This window comes from Coturnix japonica, chromosome 1, assembly GCF_001577835.2.
Source record: "Coturnix japonica isolate 7356 chromosome 1, Coturnix japonica 2.1, whole genome shotgun sequence".
Lineage (NCBI taxonomy): Eukaryota > Metazoa > Chordata > Aves > Galliformes > Phasianidae > Coturnix > Coturnix japonica.
In genome coordinates this window covers 48,658,273-48,677,062 of record NC_029516.1, presented here as the reverse complement: position 1 = coordinate 48,677,062, position 18,790 = coordinate 48,658,273, and the positions used below count along the sequence as shown (strand labels likewise).

The 18,790-nt window shown below is 44.0% G+C and overlaps 1 protein-coding gene across 1 annotated transcript in view; it reads right to left on the bottom strand.

Annotated features, from left to right (window-relative positions):
• SYN3 (synapsin III) overlaps positions 1 to 18,790 on the bottom strand; it is a 191,556-nt gene continuing 172,766 nt past the window's right edge. Inside the window, exons 10-14 of the mRNA XM_015863657.2 lie at positions 17,166 to 17,268; positions 10,607 to 10,741; positions 5,929 to 6,013; positions 4,478 to 4,775; positions 1 to 3,467 (exon numbers count right to left, since the gene is read on the bottom strand). Of these exons, the coding sequence (XP_015719143.1) occupies positions 3,335 to 3,467; positions 4,478 to 4,775; positions 5,929 to 6,013; positions 10,607 to 10,741; positions 17,166 to 17,268 (754 nt within the window). The 3' untranslated portion in view covers positions 1 to 3,334. The remainder of the gene's footprint in view (positions 3,468 to 4,477; positions 4,776 to 5,928; positions 6,014 to 10,606; positions 10,742 to 17,165; positions 17,269 to 18,790) is intronic.

Below are 18,790 nucleotides of genomic sequence, written 5' to 3'. Positions count from 1 at the left end.
TCAGGCAAAGTCACACAACTTTAATGGATTCTGTTTATCATGGATTTTGTCACTGGGACGTTTAAGAACAAATTGGGCATCATTACAGATACACCGATGAGTGACCTGAAGGTGTTCCTTCCCTTTCTTTTGCACTGTAGGGGAAGGCATTGTGAGCCAGAGATAAAGGAATCTGCCTTATCCCAAACCGTTGATTTCCTACAGAGGAATTTCCTTAATTCATAGGACAGTATATGAAATACAGTGTGAATATGTCAGGACCAGCAGTATAAAATGACATGGCAGAACAAAGGAAATACTTGAAAACCAGCCACTTGGTTATTTACCAGCTTCTGAGGCAGGCGTACGTGTCATTGCTGCTTGCAAACTACAGAAGAGACACGAAGATGAAATGCTTGAGGGTGGCCATCATTCCTTACCTGTACTGTTCATTCGCATGCACTGCTGCTAACAGCTGCTTGGAAATTGGGAACTGTTATTGCACTTACCCCTTTTTAATTTGCTTTACCTTATTCATGGAACTTAAGAAGACCGTATTGAATAACCTAGTTATATGCAGGGTGTAAGGTCTTACATACCCATCTGTGATAAGTGAAAGAAAAGGAAGTACAGCTGCAGTCATTGGAGCAGGAGTGCTATTCTGAGCCTTAGCTTTATACAAGATGTTTAATTGCATGAGAACACGAGTTACATTCCTCTTGAAATACCACACCTAGATATTACAAGAAAGACAAGATGTTTTTTCAGTCTGGGTCTAAACAGCAGAATGTAAATTCATTCAGGCAGATGAGTCGCTGCTGGCTGTCAGGTCAGCAGTGCTGTCCTGTTGCAGTAGTCAGCTGGAGGACGGTCCTGCTGTGTTTCAAGGGCAGCATCAGCAAATGATCCAACTGCTGTGATACCAGTGATTAACTGAAGTCAACTGAAGGAGCCATATCTTACCAGTCAGTAGTTCCCTGTCTATTTATTTATTTATTTATTTTGTGTGTGTGTGTGTAGGGTGTGTTGGTAAGAGATTCACAAAGATGTGAAGGGTAGAACAATTGAGGATTCTGTCAGTAAACTGCTATGTTTGCGTTTCTGGTGACCACTTAGTAGGGCAAGGCATGAGCCATGCTGAGGGAAGTGTTATGGAAGGGAATGCTCTTCCACCAGAGCTGTATTACCTCTTCTCCATACAGTGGAGCTGGTTAATCTGCTATTGTTCTTGCCAGTGGAACAGTGCTCGGAGTCATTTGTCACTCTTTTATTGCTCCTGGAGACTGAGAAACAGCAGGGTCTGTTTTCTTTCTCAGGCAATGACATGTGTTTATGATGCTACATTGTAAGCTGCTTAGCAAACCTGGAAGGACAAAACAGAGCTGGGAAAAAAAAAAAAAGAAAAAAAAGAAAAAGGATAAATCAGGAGGGAATTGAGTGGTTCTTTAATTCTGAACTTGAGATATAAATCATTGGTCCAGATGAGTCTCTCGAGAGCCTTCCAAGCTGGAAAAGCCATGCAGTTACTTGCCTGAAAGTGTACAGGTCACAAAAGCAATTATATTTGTAGAGGTATGTTCGGGTTGGTCATGTTAGGTCCGGATGACTGCATTGGATCTAGATGCTCATTACAGGTGCTGTGCATGAAGGAATTGCTCATCTGGCTTCATTCCCACCCGTGAATCATGAGATCCAAGATGGCAGATACTGCTGTTGGTTTTTCTGACCTGGGGACCTCTTTTTAAGTGACTGCTAAGATCTGCACCGCTGGCTCAAATGTTTGTAACTGACTTACTGATCTCCTTTCCACCACTGGTATTCCTAAGTGTAACTGATACGAAGTTGCAAAGGGAAACATAAAGGTAGAAGTCTGGCCTTGCAGCTGTGCATATGGATTTGTGGTGCAAATACTGGACACAAAAATGCAAGAGGCTTCCTCCTGGAGCCCTGCTTCGCATATGTCAGGTGATGGGATGGAGGCTGGTGCTTTCATCAGGTGTATTGGGTGGGCTCTCAGCTGGTAGAAGTAGCCATAGTGAGATTGATTTACACACTGGTTTTTTTCTCTTACAAACATGGTTTGTGTCATTCCTGTTGTTGCCATGTCCTAGTTGCAGCATGTGTGTTTGTCTACAGCTTCATTCTATATTACTTGCTTAAGAAAAGCACAGCCAGCAAAGATCCATGTCTGTCTTCTCCAGAAGGTCATTACCTGCTTGGGGTGGTCAAGTACATGCCTTCCCATTGCTTGGTGTCTCTGGATGGACCCCAGTTCATCTTATTTCTAGATGACAGTTTTCCTGTTCCATCACAGGTCTGTCACCTTGGTTAGTTTTGCACTCACCCCAGTCAATGGGAGTTCAAGGAGTGAGACAGGATTTCACTCCATCTCTCCGTCCAATCTGTATTATGGAACACTCAGCACCCAACTATGTGCACTTCATCAGCTCTGCTAGTAATTAAATAAGTTCCCAGGGGACAGACATAGGCAGATGTAATCAAGCCACCAAAGTGCTTGGATTTGTATGGATTATGGATTTGAACTCTACAGTGTTTCCCAGGGGCAAGGAAAGAAGTTGTTTTCTGTGTGTGTGTGTTTGGAAAGGCCATTTCTCAGGTTACTTTTGAGCTGACGCTACAGGATTTGAATGTGACATTTTTCTTTCTAAACTTGGGAATCACATGCTGGGGACATAAATGCAAGACATGAAAAGGACATTTTAACTGCTGTGAGCAGAGTGATCTGGAACAAACCAGCAGTCCATCTGCTCACGTGATCTTTGGCAGTTACCGATGCGTGGCACTGTCTCTTATTTGAATGTAGTTCACTCTGAAAAATGACTTTAAGCAAAGTTGGTATCATGAAGTTCCATGGTTCACTGTATTTCCCTACTCAGGCTTTATCAGTCTATGAATACTTGCTGCTGTTTCTTGCACATCTGTTTCTGAGATAATCTTACATTCTTTTTTAGCTCAGGCTCAACAAGGATTCTGTAATTGGAAGTCAGCGATTGGATGGACTATATACAAATCGAAACAAAATCTAGTTTTCAATGTCATGACTGTAGTCTCCACAGGGGTTAGCTGGAGTAAAATCTGATTTACAGCTCAGTCACTTGAACAGGCGTAATTCTGATTATGCACAAAAAACAATGAAACGATGCCACTTTTATACAGTCACCTTTCAGGCCGTTATTAGAATACCTTCTTCGTATTAAAACAACTATAGTTTTCTCAGTTCCTTTTACCCAGGTATTAGCTGTAAATTGCTGGGGACCACTGAGTATATCCCAAGATGAAATTGGCTATATGAAGAGTGAGGGCTGGCCAAAGCACAGATCCAGCTGCAGGGCTGTTAATCGGAAAACAGGCTAGCAAATGATTTCCTCAGGTTGCGGATGGTCTCAGCTTTTGCTTCATCTTCATTGGCATTTCCCCTCTGAGGTGATTCAGATATGCTGAAGGTGTTTGTCAGGGACTGCGATTTGCTGAAATGGAAAACAGAGTTGGAACTCAGACTCAGCAGGAGAAAGTGCTTTTTTAGAGCTGGTTACGGATGCTTTGTGCTCCATTGCAGAGACACTTCAGGAAAAAAAGAAGTAAGCAAGGCGAATCTCCATATATTAAGACATCCAAGAACAAGGGAGAATGGGGGAGTAGTGGGTGCAGTACTGCATGCAGATCTCAGGCCTCCAACTCAGGAAAGATGTGGAGATGTTGGAGAGGGTCCAGAAGAGGGCCACAAAGGTGATCAGAGGGCTGGAGCACCTCTTCTTTAAAGACAGGTTGAGGCAGCTGGGCTTGTTTAGCTTGGAAAAGAGAAAGCTATGGAGATACATCATTACAGCCCTCCAATATTTTAAGGGAGATTATAAACAGGAAGGAAATCAACTTTTCACACAGGTAGATAGTGACAGAACAAGGGGGAATGTTTTTAAATTAAAGGAAGGTTAGATGTGAGATGCTGACACGGGCTGCCCAGAGAAGCTGTGGATGCCTCTTCCATGGAGGCATTCAAGGCCAGGTTAGATGAGGCCCTGGGTAGCCTGATCCAGTACTTCCTCTAGTGGCTGGCAACCCTGCCTACAGAAAAGGGGCTGGAGATAGATGATCTTTGAGATCCCTTCCAACTCAAGCTATTCTATGATTCTACGATAATGTGCTGCCTAGCCTGTAAGGGTAAAGATTACATACCCTGCTGGAAAGGTAGTAGTCTACCAACAAGGTCAGGATAGTGCACACATTTAGCAGTGAGCACATGAACAAGAGGATGAATGTGAAGTCTTAATAGATGTAAAGTACAATTGGTTCTTCCTGATAGCAGTTCACTGGTGACCTGAGTTGTGCCTGGCATTTGTACCTCTGAAGTCACTCACAGGTACTCAGGCCTTTGTCTCTGGGGGGTGGGGGGGAACTGCTGCCTGACAATAGGTCAGAATACTTCTTGATAGCCTTATTTTAGTACCTGCAGTTATCAGTGGTTTAACAGAGCACCTACTTCAGATGTGGTTGTGGAGTGGCTTGCTGCTTGGACGTTTCGGTGGGGCTTGGCTGGCTTGGAGCCCGGCCTTGAGCAGGAGGTCTGGGCTGCTGTGGTGGGAACATGCCTGCCTTGGAAGCTTGGACTGGAGAGGATCCAGTTGCTGATCGGACTTGCTGTGGAGATCCAGGTGACCTTTGCTGCTGAGGTGAGGTGGACAGGGGACTCTGAGGCTGCTGTCCTTGAGGAGAGAGCCGTTGCTGTGGAGGTGCATTTGTCCGTGGAGGCTGAGACACCTGAGGCTGGCGTGGTCCACCTGGAAGGGTCACGTAGATAATAAGCATCAGGAAGGTCATGTGGAAAACAAGCAAGCAGCATATGGATAATTGCTAAGAGGAGAAACTATTCAGAGCAGTTTCATGCAAAAGAAAAGGAAAATCCTCTGTGACAAAATAAATACATAAATAAAAGTCTATCACCAGTGTCATGCCCATGGCTCTACAGCTTTTGTAGTCCATTCCTTTATTTCTTTAAAAATTAAAGAAGTTTTGCCACTCTACCCAAAGGAAATTGCCTCAATGTGCTGTACTTTTCCACATAACTAATATTTCTTGTTCTTGGCAATATTAGTTATTAGTTTATGCTTGTTCTTGGCAAGCACTTGCATTGGGAAGGAAGATTGGTTTGGGTCAACAGTCTCTTTGTGGGGCCAACATTTTGATGCAAAACTGTACACCCTATCATTATCCATGGGTTTGTTCCAGCGTTATCAGCAGGTAGCTTCAGCCATATTGGTAGCAGACCCTCAAAACAGAGTCTGAACTTGATTATTTTGGTCACTACTCACTTCTGCTAATTGGAAATGACCTGCATGCAGCTCAATCCTAGCAATTAAAGCCATGAACAAAGACTAGGCTACTGAGGCAGCCTTGGCTCAGAGAAATTGCTGAATATGACACAGCAGTGTGAAAAGCTGGGAAAAGTTAGTGATTGCAAAGGAAGAAAGGGACAAAGGTGGCCAAAAAGGATGGCCTGGTTGTGAATTGAATGCTTGTTGTGGTGTGACATGCCTATAGGGCAGACACATTCTTCAACACCTCAGGCTAAATCTGGACAGTAAACCAAATGTGTTGTTCTGGCCAAGTCACAAGTCAAGCTTGCTTCTGCTGTCAAGAGAAGCTGAGGGTGTGCTTTTCCTTGGTGACAGGGTAACGTGTGTATAGATGGATCAAGGATCCCGGTGTCACCATCTTGGTATCTATTCCAGGCCTAACAGTACTAGATTTTCAGCCCACTTTCTGAGCTACTGCAGAGTACTACAGTAGCTCCTTTAGCAGCTCACAGAATCTGCTGCTTGCTTATCAGTGAATTGGAACAATGAGCAAAACCTTTATCTTGAGAGCTTTTATTTAAAAAGCAAACTGATTTCTCACAGTCCATGCGATTGTAGGGTCCCCAAACAACTGTACCTTGGGGAGGAGGCCGTGGCTGAGACAGTTGTGCAAGCTGAGGTCCAGGCTGAGTTTTCATTGTCTGAGGCTGAACTTGTGGAGGCTATGGGAAATAAAAAAAGCCATTCCTGTTAATATAGAGTCCCCAGAGAGGAGCCCGGAGGCATTATAGGAACAGTGGAATCCTGAAGTGTTCCTTAAGTATATACACACAGCATCTGGCTGGTAAAATTTCAAGGGACTGAAAGAGAGAGCTGAGTAATAAAGAGAACGTAAGTTGTTTGCTCACAGGGAATAACAGTGAAGTTATGGTTTATAATGTTTTTTAGGCGATCAGGAATTACCAGTTTTATCAGGCCTGAGGGGTCTCTTAGTCCCATTTCCTATCTTGGATAGTTGCCAGCACCAGATGCTCCAAAGGAAAGAGGGATGAACCGTGGAAACCTCCATGCAGTAATCACATCCTTACCCTAAGGGGTCTTATCTTGATTGCTAGTAAGTAAGGACCAGCATAAACCACGAAGCTTACTATCTGCTCCACAAAATCTTTGCGACTGTTCCAGATATTTTATTCTAACATCGACACCCAGACCCTTTGAAATTTATTCCACTCTCAGCCTCACTACCTTCCTCACTTCTCGGCTCCATTACTTTGCATTTGAGAATAGTTCTCACAATCTACCTTTGCTAGGCCATTCATTATTTTGTCGACTTTTACTGCCCTCTCTCTGATTTATGTCCTTTCTAAAGCCAACTGGCTGAATCCCTTCGGTCCCTCCATGGGAATGTTTCCAGGCTCCTAATCATTTTCATCACACACTTCTCTTTTCTGGCTTTGCAGTCCTTCCTGCAGATGCCAGAAGCAGGTCTGCTTGCATTATTCCAGGTGAAGCAGTATCTTGATTGTATACGTCACCGACTCATTACTTTTGCATCCAAATTCCTTGCTTCTCCCATGCCAACGCAGCCCTAGTCCGAGTAATGGTTTTCATTAGTCTGTTTGCTACAGTGTCCTTCTCAAGTGGCACAGTTAGTGGGACTTGCAAGGTGTACCTACTGTTTATATTCTCCCTCTCTTTACCCCCAGTTCAGCTTACTTTTCAGTCTCCGGCACAGTTTACTATTGTGGTGAGTTAACATACACAGCCCTGTCAGAAGTTCTTTGCTACCATCCTCGGTTCTGACTAACCCAAATAAGTTGGTGCCATCTGCACTTTCTTCCCTCTCACTGCTTACTCTTTCTGACAGATATTTTAATAAATAGATTAAGCAACACAGAATTGTTGCACATAGAGCTTGGTCCAAGGTTAACAAAAGTCTGTGTAAGCCTATTGCATAAAACTGTTTATGAAAGAACACGGGAAGTTGGAGACAGATAGACTGGTATGTGCTGGATTATTTACATGGGGAACACAATGATAAAGGGGTTGTCGAAGATCCTGGAAGGTCAGGAGAATGAGCTAAGTGATTCTGGAAATGGGAAGAAATGTTTCATAGCTGGAAGCAGTAAAATGAGTTTCAACTGACTAGAATAAATGTGATGAGGTTGCCAGCCCATCTTGTGCACTATTTATCAAGGACATGCCAATAAGTGGTGGGGGAAAACAAAGGAAATTTTCCATCTCATAGCTTCTAGTCCTGCATAGCTTGAGGCACTGAACCTTGTCTCGATTTGGTGGAAGTGCACTGTCCTAATCCCATAAGACATCCTGATTAGACTGGCCAGAGAAAGGGAATCACATTGACCTCTACAGCATTTACCTGCACCCAACCCAAGGCTCCTAAGAGCTGAAGGCAAAACAGCATTTTGGGACAGAGAGATGAAGAGGTGAGGGTAAGCCAAGGTCCTGGAAAGAAAACAAATAGGGGAAACAGTGGAAGTGAGGCAGAGAGCCATGAGAGAGCTGCAGCTGTAACCACAAAACTGCATATCATATGGGTGCCATGAAAAAAATGGGTGCTATGAACAACTTACAAGGTCAGGCTGGATCAGGCTCTGAACAACTTGGTTAAGGTGTAGGTGTACCTGCTTTCTGCAGGGGGTTGGACTAGATGGCTGCTAAGAGTCCCTTCCAACCCAATGATTCTATGATTCTATGAAGTCCTGTGCTCAATCAACCCGATTAATAACTAGTTATTAATGTGTCAGGACCATGTTCAGTATCCTTTAATTTCCTTTGCTAACTATGTGCAAGATTTCAAGTCTCTCAGATCTATGTCTCTGCCTAAGGCCAGATCATGTTCCACAGACAAACTTTGCCTTTTAGTCCCTCTCTCTCCTTGCTTTCTTTAATAGCACATCTGATACCTCGCCTTTGGCTTTGGGACAGTGTAGCTACATTATTTTGACTGACCTCCCTGCTATCTACCACTTTGTGAATATCAAAGGAAGATTAATGGATCATTTTTCTTTTTTTTCTTCAGAAAAAGACTGTGGTGAATGCTCTTAAGCCACAGTTCTGTTGGTTTATAAGTCTTCTGTATTAATTTCAAAATTAGCTATTGAGGTATTTATTAAGGTCTATGGCTCCCTTACGTACATATTTCTACATTACTCCTAAAGCCTTTTTAAACATAGATTTTGTATTGTACACCAGTCCTCTGGAGCAACAACTGTTTCTAATGAAATAGCACTTTTTTGGCAGCTGAGTCACTTCCTAAATTTGTTTCATTGGACATGGCCAGCTGGATCGGGGGCTTAATAACGTTTAAAAATATCAATCATCACTAATTTAATCACTGAGTTTGCTCTCTGCTGTGTCTTTCTTATCAGGAAAATCTATGTATAGTTTAAGAAGTTCACCACTTCCAACAATTACATTTTGTAGAGCCACACTCTGTGTTGTATTCTTTTCCTCCCTTAATGCTGGAAGATCCACAGAGTCCACCAATCTTTTGGTAGGGTTCCATCTTCTGAGAAACTCAGAGAAGTCGTTTCATCTTCTTTCTATCTGATCTTCAGAATCAAATTCTATTCCTTTGCAGTTTCCTTCTGTTACTTGCATGTATTGTATGTAAAGGTCTTTGTAAATGTCATATTTCCAAATCTGGAAGATTTTTTTTGTCTATCATCTTGAATGTCTCCTTCTGATTTGCCACTTAGGTCTAGGAGTTTATGTCTTGCATTCCTCATTCAGGTGCAGATCAGCAATGTATATATGCACTCAGGAAAACAATGCTCTCTTAAATAACATCCATAAGGAGTTCCTTATAATACTAGGGAGCTTTTGATTAACTTCTTAATTTTACTTAAATCACCTTTTCTATCTGTTTGTGCTACATTGTTACTTTTTGATACCACATCTGTTCTTGGGACATCAATGTTCACTTCCTGAACTGGATATGGTTATCACCTGCCTCGCATTCAATGATATCTTTCAATTTTTAATTCTGTGTTATGACATTGTGATGACAATTGTAGTTTGTGCAGTTTCTGCAGTGTTTGTTGTACCAAGGTCTTTTTCCAGTAAAACAGAAGTTAAAACATTTGTGATTTTAACTTTCTTTATCTTGTGTACAGATTATTGGTAGGTTGTATTCTTGATGAGGATGCTTATTTAAATACTCTATTTGACATCTTATCCTTCCAAGACCATTTGTTTTGTACTTGTTTTAGTCCTATTTTAGATCTGTTGTAATCCAATCCAATCTTATACCAGTATATTACAGACATAGACAACAGATGCATCTGTCCATTTTCTTCTCAATTTCTGCAGGCCTCCCCTTTGCTTTTCATTTATACACTCTATATCTTTGTTATTTCAGATGGCATTTGTTGATTCCATTTTGGCCAGAGTAAATCCTATCCCGTCTGTATCACTTTCCCTATCCCTATCCCAAACCATTTTTAGTGTCTATTTAATGTTTACCCTCTCCACTCTAGCTAAAATCTGTTTGGGAGTTACCCTGAGTACACTGCAGGTTGGGACCTGGTTTAGCAGGGAGTGAGCTGTTGTATGACAGAGGCAGAAAGCCACAGAATCCAGTGTGTTGCAGTCAGTGTTCCTCATCCTGCTTACTCTTCCTATTCTTTCTTTTGTACAGTTTTCTGTTGTCCTCAGTCCTTTGTTCTTGGCTCCCTGCTAGATGCTGCAAGAAGTGCAGCACATACACCTTTAGACTGAATGTGCCATGAGGCACATTAAGTGCAGCAGTGACACATTCTTACATGGATTCAGCATTAGTTAAGCCTGCTGCTGATGAGGGGGTGAAGAGCATCTCCAAAGAAACAATGCTGCAGTGAGAAATGAAGCAAGTCTTAGTGGAAATCCCCACTCTCCTTTTTGGAAAACACAGATTTTCATCAGGGATGCAAAAACTGGAGTGAAGTCTATCCTAAGAACTGGGTGTTGGATGGAGGTGAACCAGAGAGTTGCAAGCACCTCTAAAAATGTTGTTTTCAGTATGAATTTAAAAGGCCAGAACGTGTATGCACATGCATGGCCCATAGTACCACTGTGGTACCACAGCCAAGCAGAAGGGGAGGAAGGGAGAGCAAACCATTTCTTAGGGGTATGCAATGCAAACGGTCTGCAAGAGACTTCTTTGGAAGGGCATGAGTCAATCTATCCAACACACTCTCGTGTGGAACTGTTCAACGCTATGAGACTTCTGATTGCCTCACAAACACAGGAAGAAGAGAGAACAAAAGAGTTTGAGGAAACAGCTTGACCAAAAGGTCTCTGTTCTCTCATACCCAAGGCCTCAGTGGTGATGGGGTAGATCCAGCAGTGCTGACAAGCTGAGTCATTTTGGAAACAACCAGATCTGCTATCAGCTGTCTGTCCTCTTCCACATGCTCCCCAATCAGGGGCATCGAGCTGTCCATTACCTGCCAAGAGAGGGAAAAGCAGCAGTTAATAAGGAGAGTTCCTGGTAGTGGATGCATGTTTCTGCTCACATATCATGCTAACTTGCTTCATGTCCCTGAAATTCATACAAGCACTTCTAGTCATTAATACCCTTCATGCTAAAACATATCTGGATGGGATTTCACTTCAGCATTTTTGGAAATGACACGTACTTCATAGAATTGTTTGAGTTGGATCCTTGAAAGCCATCTGTTCCAACTCCCCTGCAATGAACAAGGACACCCACAGCTAGACCAGGGCACTCAGAGCCCCTCCAGCCTGATTTTGGATGTCTCCAGGGATGGAGAATCCTCCACCTCTCTGAGCAACCCATGCCAGTGCCTTCCAGTGCTTCCACTACACCCCATCTTCCATCCTTTAGCAATATGAAAGCCAAGCCAAGTCTTTTGGTGTCTGAAGGCTTTTTACATCAAGTAAACACAAACTTGCTTTTTCACATCTCCTGAGGAGATTACTCTCATGGATGGGGTTTCTCTGACATCATGCCACAGCATTTAGGGGACTCCAGCAGAAAGGGCCACATGCAGGCACGGGAGTATGGAAACACAGTGTACTAAAGGTTGAGGAGATGAAAGCAACAGGTACTGGCGGAAATCAGGAAACATTTGTGGTTAATAAACACAAAACACTGCACCCTGAGAAGGGAAATAAACTCCACAGATATGTAATGGATGACAGCATCTAATGAAGAAAAGTAAACTTATTCTCTGCTTTTCTTCTTGATATTGTCACAAGACAACTGCTTCCCAACAAGTACCAGAACAGTGCTGGAGAAAGCTGGGACATAAAACTGTGGATGTGGGGTAAAGAGAGCCGTCAAAGGGTCTTTGAGGTAAGAGGTGGTCTGATTAAAACAATAGCAATGACAACACAGCAGAACCTCAGGTGCATAGCAGCCTTAAACATCATTTTCAACAGTTCATTCTAAATCAAGCTCTTCACAAACATTAGCTAAATCCCACAGGAAGAGCTGCGCTGTGATGAAGTTAAGATTCAGCTGGATTAAATATAGTTGTACCCAAATATCAGGGTTGGAAGAGTTTATTTTGTTTTTGCTTTTATTTTTAAACCAAACATTAAAAACCTTGGAAATGCAGAGTTAAAGGCTGTTTTGCTCCAGAGAGGCACTGACTCATGCTCAGATAACAACTGGACGTGCAATCCACTCTGGCAAGGCTGCAAGGCTGTGAGTGAAATGGAAGGTTTTGCACATATTATTTTTAGAGTTAAGTTAGGGGAAATTGGTGAGATGAGTTCACTGAGTTTCTATTCTACTCAGCTCCTGTGGAAGAGCTATTAATTTGCATTCATTTCTATTGGTGGTTCATACAAGCTCTAGAGAAGCTACCCAGGAGGTTTCTAGTAGGAGTTGGTGTTTATATCCCTGGTTGCTTGACCTTGGGTGTGAAAGAAAGAAGACAGAAGATCTGATAGAAATGTTCAGCTCAATACACAAAGTGACTTTTCTTATCACTGTCCAGTCTGTTTCTCTGCAAAAAAGGGAGATGGGAAAATATGTCTCCCTGGCAGTGTAAAATCCATGATGGCAGGGACTAGCCAGCATCCCCCTGTGTCTCGCTGCTCCTGGGAGCCCTCCAGCAGGTTTATCTGCAGCTTTCCTCCTCACAGCTCCCTCATTAAAAGCATTCCCATCTTGTTTGGCGATTGCAGTTCATACGTACAAAGAGCTCCATGCAAGGCACCGTGCAAGGGCCTCATCTGACCACTAGATGATGCCATTATTCTGCTGACAGACCAGCCTAACCCTAACCCTCCCAATAATAAAATTTAGTTTGAAACAACCAACTCAAATAAAACTCCTGATTTCCACACGTTGAGAATGCTTTTCCCTATTTCTGTGGCAGCAGTGGCTGGAGCAGAAGGGGAAGTTGCTATTTTGTAAAGCAGAAGTACTAGGGGAATGAACCATGGAGCAGGTCCCACCTGAGCCAGAGGATTATAAAGGTTGGATAAGACGTCTAAGATCACCTAGTAAAACCATCAACCCATCCCCACCATTCCCAATAAGTGAGAGTGCACTCGATCCCCTTGTTCAGGTCATCAGTAAAGATATGGAATAGAACAAGCCCCAGTATCAATCCCTGGAGAGCACCACTCACGACCAGTCACCAGCTGGGTTTAACTCCATTCACCAACACTCTCTGGGCCCAGCAATCCAGCCAACATCACTGCTGAAATAAACAGACTGGAAGGCATCCCAAAAAGGTGGTGGGATAACCATCCCTGGAGGTGGTCAAGAGCTGTATGGATGTGGCACTGAGAGTCATGGTTAGTGGGCATGGTGGGGGTTAGAATGACAGTTGGACTAGGTGATCTTGGTGATCTCTTCCAACCTTAATCTTTCTATGATTCTATGAATATCAGAATCACAGATAGATTGTGCTCATGCTGAGAAAAACACAGAGCAGCTGAGCAAAACAAGAAGATGTTGACACACATGGTCCTGGCCTTTGTAGCTGCCCAAGGTCAGTGTCTGCTCCCGAGGCAGCTGCTGCTGCCTGATAAGGGATGTGGGGGAATGGAAAGCAGCAGAGCAAAGAAGAGGCTGAGGAAAACCCCGTCCTACTCCTCCTCCTGCCCTTCTGTGATGCTGAGGCCTAAAGGATGGCCATGCTCTTCGGTGCTCTGGCGTGCAAGAGCGGGCGGTTAGGGGATTTTTTAGGGAAGGAAGGAAGGACACATGATTAAGCATTTCAAAAGGACTAATAAGGTGGCAGTGAAGGGATGGGCAGGGTCAGCATGGAGCATGTCTCTGGTCTCACGGTTTGGCTCCAGGGCAGGTAGAGCTTAGCCAGTCCAGGAGGAAGAACACATCATGTGGATCATTTTACTTGTCCCTTACTTGCTCCATATTTGTCAGTATGGCAGAGATGTGGAAAAGGGTTAGACTGCCAAAAAGGGAGGGGGGAGAGATTATTAGACCATACATACAGCTGAGCTCTTTTGAGAATCTGGCTGCTAACAGCGGTACCTAACTTGTACTACTTTGAGGGTTTGGCCTTCTGAATGTTCATGCTGAGTACTCTTTTAAAGTGATAAAATTCTTTAAATCAGAGGGAACGGAAGAATCAGCTTTTGCCATCATATTCACAGCTGTTTTAATAGAATGAAGATTTGAAGAAATCAGTAGATTTCCTTTTGAGTATGGAAATGGAACTTATAGAAACAGAGAATCACTAAAGTTGGAAAAGACCACTAAGATCATTTAGTCTAACCATCAACCCATCCCCACCACGCCCACTGACCATGTGTATTGTTGCTCTAAAGGGCAATAGGTCCTGGTATCTGCCACAGGAAAGGAAATGAAGGTGAAGTTCAAGTGGCAGCAAATACCATGAGTGAAAGATTATTCTTATCCTCTATCGATAACTCATCTCTTTCAATCTGATTCTGTTTGCAATGAGCCACTGTGATAAACTGCATTTCATAGACTTGCTTATCACTGCTTCTGCATTTCTTTCCTAGAGAACAGCTTTGCACTGTGAAAATTAATTGCTGCCTGCAATTGCATTGTGCAAATTCTGTATTTGTTCAGGCCATTTAGGCATGCTTTCTCATATCAAGTCACAGCATACTGCTCCTTTTCACCAAGAAAAATACAGCTGTCACACTTTTAAAAAACTTCTTTTTTTCTCCCCACTATTGAAAGAAAAAAGCAAAATAAAGGATCAGTTTCAGACCAAGAAAAGTACCTCAGGAAATAGGCTGGAGGAAATTAGTTACTTGTCAACATCTCTCTCAGATCTGCATAAAGCAGAAAAGATGCCTGTTTGGCTTTGTTCTGCTATTTGTATTGCACTGCTCTACTCCTTTCCCAACAGTGCCCGTCAGCCTGGCATCTGAATGCCAGTGTTGGTACATTGGAGCAGCTCAGTCAGGTTTTCTGATGGGATAATTAAGCATGACCCATCTGAAGCTGATGCGTTTCTTCTAATTTGTGCTGTATTGGATCTGTTGCTTTTTACCCTGGTCTTGGAGAGAGGGGGAGTGTTAGCGTGCATTTCTCTGTGTGTGGTGATGGCTGTCAGTGGGTGGCTGTGCTTTTCATGCAGCCACTTGCAGACACAGACAGATGTGAAAAACCAGAGGTATATCCAGGCAGAAGCGTATAATCCTTAAGCACAGAATTATCCATGTGTGCACGTACATAGGCTTATGTGCAGGAATAGATGAGGGGATACGATAACCACATCTCACATCTGACCATGTATGGACACAGTCCAAATGTCCTTATGCTTGTTTTTAGCAGGGCTGCTTTCTTGCTCTTCCTTTCTCAGCTACGTGTTCATAGAGATATACAAGTGCAGAGCAGAGAGGCAGTTTGCTCTGGGGGATGCTCCTCTAGGTGCTGATGAATTGCACACAGGAGCAGACTCATCACTACCACAAAGACAGAGGCTCGCCAGCATTTCATTGCTGGCAACGGTGCTTGGATCACATGCCCTTTGACAGGTCGCTTCTCCCCAGTGAGCAGATACATAATGCTGGAATGTGCAGTCGCTGGAGGGCTCATGTGGTTCTCATCAGCATCCCAACCCTCAGCGGGTGGGACTGCTCTCCCACACATATCTTTCCAGTGTGTCAGCACCCCTTCATGAAGCTGTAGGCTGGCTCTGCTCATCTTCCTCAGCTGGCCTGTGTTGGCGGAGTTTACAGCAGGTCAGATGCTGTGCCTCCTTGAATCACATAGTGACAGAGGCACTTGCTTACTTGCCACATTTTCTTTCCCCCAGGGCATCTCTTAAGTTTCCACTTGGATTTTCTGGCCAGTTTTTTCCACCCCCTGCCCTGTTCAAATGACCTGAGCATCCTGTACCCGTTCCCATCTCTGCCTCTGGTCTGCTGAGGAGTGCACTGATCTTTAGCTCCCAGAGCCACAGTCTGTGCAATTAATGGGGCTCTGAACACAGATGTCTGTAGTCCGTGCTGCCTGTTGTACTTCTGTAGGGCTCTGCCTTGCTGTTCTGTTATTCTAGTGAATGATGTCCACGCATAAGATTTTAGAAAATGCACTTGTTTTTTTAATTAACCTGTCCCTGTTGCTTATGGACCTTTATGCTACACTCTCACCATTTATTCTTAAATCATAGAGTCATAGAATCACTGAGGTTGGAAAGGACCACTAGGATCATTTCATCCAACCAAATAAGATGCAGCAAGGAGCTTTATTATTTGAGTACCCTTTAAAGTGACTGGAGAAAGGCATGTTCCTTTGGAAACAGATTTTTAGTGAACCAAGTCACTTCCTGGACCTGAACTGGTGGGTAATGGGTGGAAGGTAGCATGGTTAATATTGCTATGTGGCACCTGGATTCAGGTTGGGCTGAATCTAAGCATGTTTTCTCATGATGCTATCAATCCCTACTACCAGCTAGCAGAGTTGTGCTGGCTTTGCTAATGTTCAGCCTAGGAAGAATGGTGCCAGGACACTGGTGCAGCAAGGCATGCCAAACTTTGGATGCTGACAGCAACACTTCCAGGCTACTGTGTGCTTAAGAAGAAGGCAGCTTCACACCTGTCCCATGCTGGTATGTTACCACATGGTGGGGACTGATTATCTGGAAAGCTGGGGTGGCTGTGCAGTCTGCAGCTCTCCCAGTTTTCTTCACAGCCCAGACTGAGAACTGAAGGCACTTTAGTTCTGATCCCCTGCTGCATATACATTATAGAATCATATAATCATTTGAGTAGGAAGGGGCCCTTAAAAGCCATCTAGTCCAACATCTACAGCTACTTCAGGTTGCTCAAAGCCCCTCCAGCCTGACATTGGCTGTCTCCAGGGATGGGGCATCCACCTCGTCTCTGGGCAGCTTGTTCCACTGCCTCAATACCATTACTGTAGAAAACTTTTTTCTTATATCCAGTTTAAATCTCCCTCTATCAATTTGAAACCATCTGTTCTTCTCTTATCACAACTGGCTCTGTTAAAGAGTCTGTCCCCTTCTTTCTTACAGCATCTTCCGTTAGATATTGGAAGGCCATTGTCATGTCTCTCTGGAACCTTCTCTTCTCTGGGCTAAACAGCCCTAGCTCTCTCAGCCTTTCTTTGTAGGAGAGCTGTTCCATCCCTTGGGTCATTTCTGTGGCCCTTCTTTGGATGCACTCCAACAGGTCCACGTCTCTCCTTTGCTGAAGACTCCCCATCTGGACTCCGTATTCCAGGTGAGGTCTCACCAGTCAGTCAGTTTGCCTGGGGCTGTGAATTAGACTCTTGCTTATCAGTGAGCCAGAGCTTGGAGGACACAGGTAGGCACCCCAGAGCAGTGGACATTGCATGTTGGTGTAAGTGAGCATACTGGTGCATATAAACTCTGAGGGAAAGTGTTTGCAGATACAGTTCCCCAAGGTTCCCCTTGCTCTCACCTCAATAATATAGTCTTTTCCATCTTTGCTGTGGACAGCTTTGACAGCACAAATATCAAGACCTCCAAACATTTCCGCACAGGCATCCACCCACAGTCTGTACCTGCAGAAAGTACAGAGGCATGGTCTAGGATTAGCTGCCCTGGTGATACACCAATACAGTTACCCTTCCCAATGCCTGCACAAAGAGATTCTGGAGCCCCTTTAATCATAAGGCATTCTTGATACACATTACCCTTGATACACATTGGTTTTTGAACCAGAAAACCAAGAGAATTTTGTCTGAAGTTTCCTGTTAGTTCAGATTGCTTCAGTTCTGCCCTCAAAGCCACCTTAAAACATTTCTTTCCCTCCTTGGTATTTACATCAGATCTCCAGTCGGCTGTCATTTTGCCAAGCTATAAATATTTAGCTCATTTAATCTCCCAGAAGATTTGGCTCCTTAGAATTTGTACTGGCTTTGCCTGAAAGCCCTCCATTATGTGGAGAACTTTTCTCCTGATAAGACATTCAGGACACTGGGGCTTCAATAAGATGGGAAAGTGAGAGCAGAACTTTGCAGAGCAGCCATCCCCTCAGTGCTATGTTACCCAGTGGCTCCTCTTTTTCCAATTCACTCTTTCAATGCCATCTTTCCACAGCATCTCACCTCCCTCCCACCCCTGGGGCACTGCTCCTGGCCAGGCAGTCCCATCACACAGACCAGGCTGCAGACCCTTTCTCTGTCCATCCCAGAACAGGACTATCAGCTGCTCTGAGCTGAGGCCAGGTTTGGCGGGTGTCCCTTTAGCTGTCCTGTTGTCAGAGGAGGAGAGAGAATGACAAGAGGCATATTATGAGTGGACTGCATCCCCCCCGCTGTGGAAATGAGGAGGGAACGAGGCGGCCTGGTTTTATTTCCTGTGCAGCTGTTTTGCAGTCCTGAACATTTCAATAAAAATAATAATCTCAGAAGAAGCAGATCTGTAAGCAGGACTGTGACAAGATGTGGGGAGGGGAGGCCATGGTCTCTTGAAAACACTGACATTTTGCAGGCCCTGAGGGGATTGGGAAAAGAGCTGTTTTGGCCAAAGATCAAGCTTATATCCTTGAAGCCAGCCAGAGTCCCCATGGCTTGACAACATAATGATCAACTTGTGTGAACGCAATGTCTGCAGGAAAATGGCTCCTAATGAGGACACCAAACACGTTCATCCCAGCCCTTGTGAGGAGAGCAGAGCTTGAGAAGCACTAACTGCTGTGAGGAGGAGGAGAGCTGCGTATCACCTGAGCCCTGAAGCACTGCAAGCAGGGCTATGGGGCAGGGGAGCATTTTATGCCCGCACATCAGCAGCAGCATTTGCAGAGTTTCACTATGATTTTGCCCAGTCTGACTTGGACATGTCAGTCCTTTGGGCTACTGGTGAGTACAGTATGTAGTTCTGATTGCTTCCACTTGGCAAAGCATTTCAGCATGCCTCTGCCTTGTTGTATGCACTGATGACTCAGATTTCAATGGGATTTGTTGCATTTGTGTCTAGATAAGGCTCATTGAGTTGGGGTACTACCTCTATGGACTGAACTTTCAAAATTCAGCGTGGTCTGTTGGCCGGAATCTGGGCTTTAGAAAGAGAATCACAGACTGC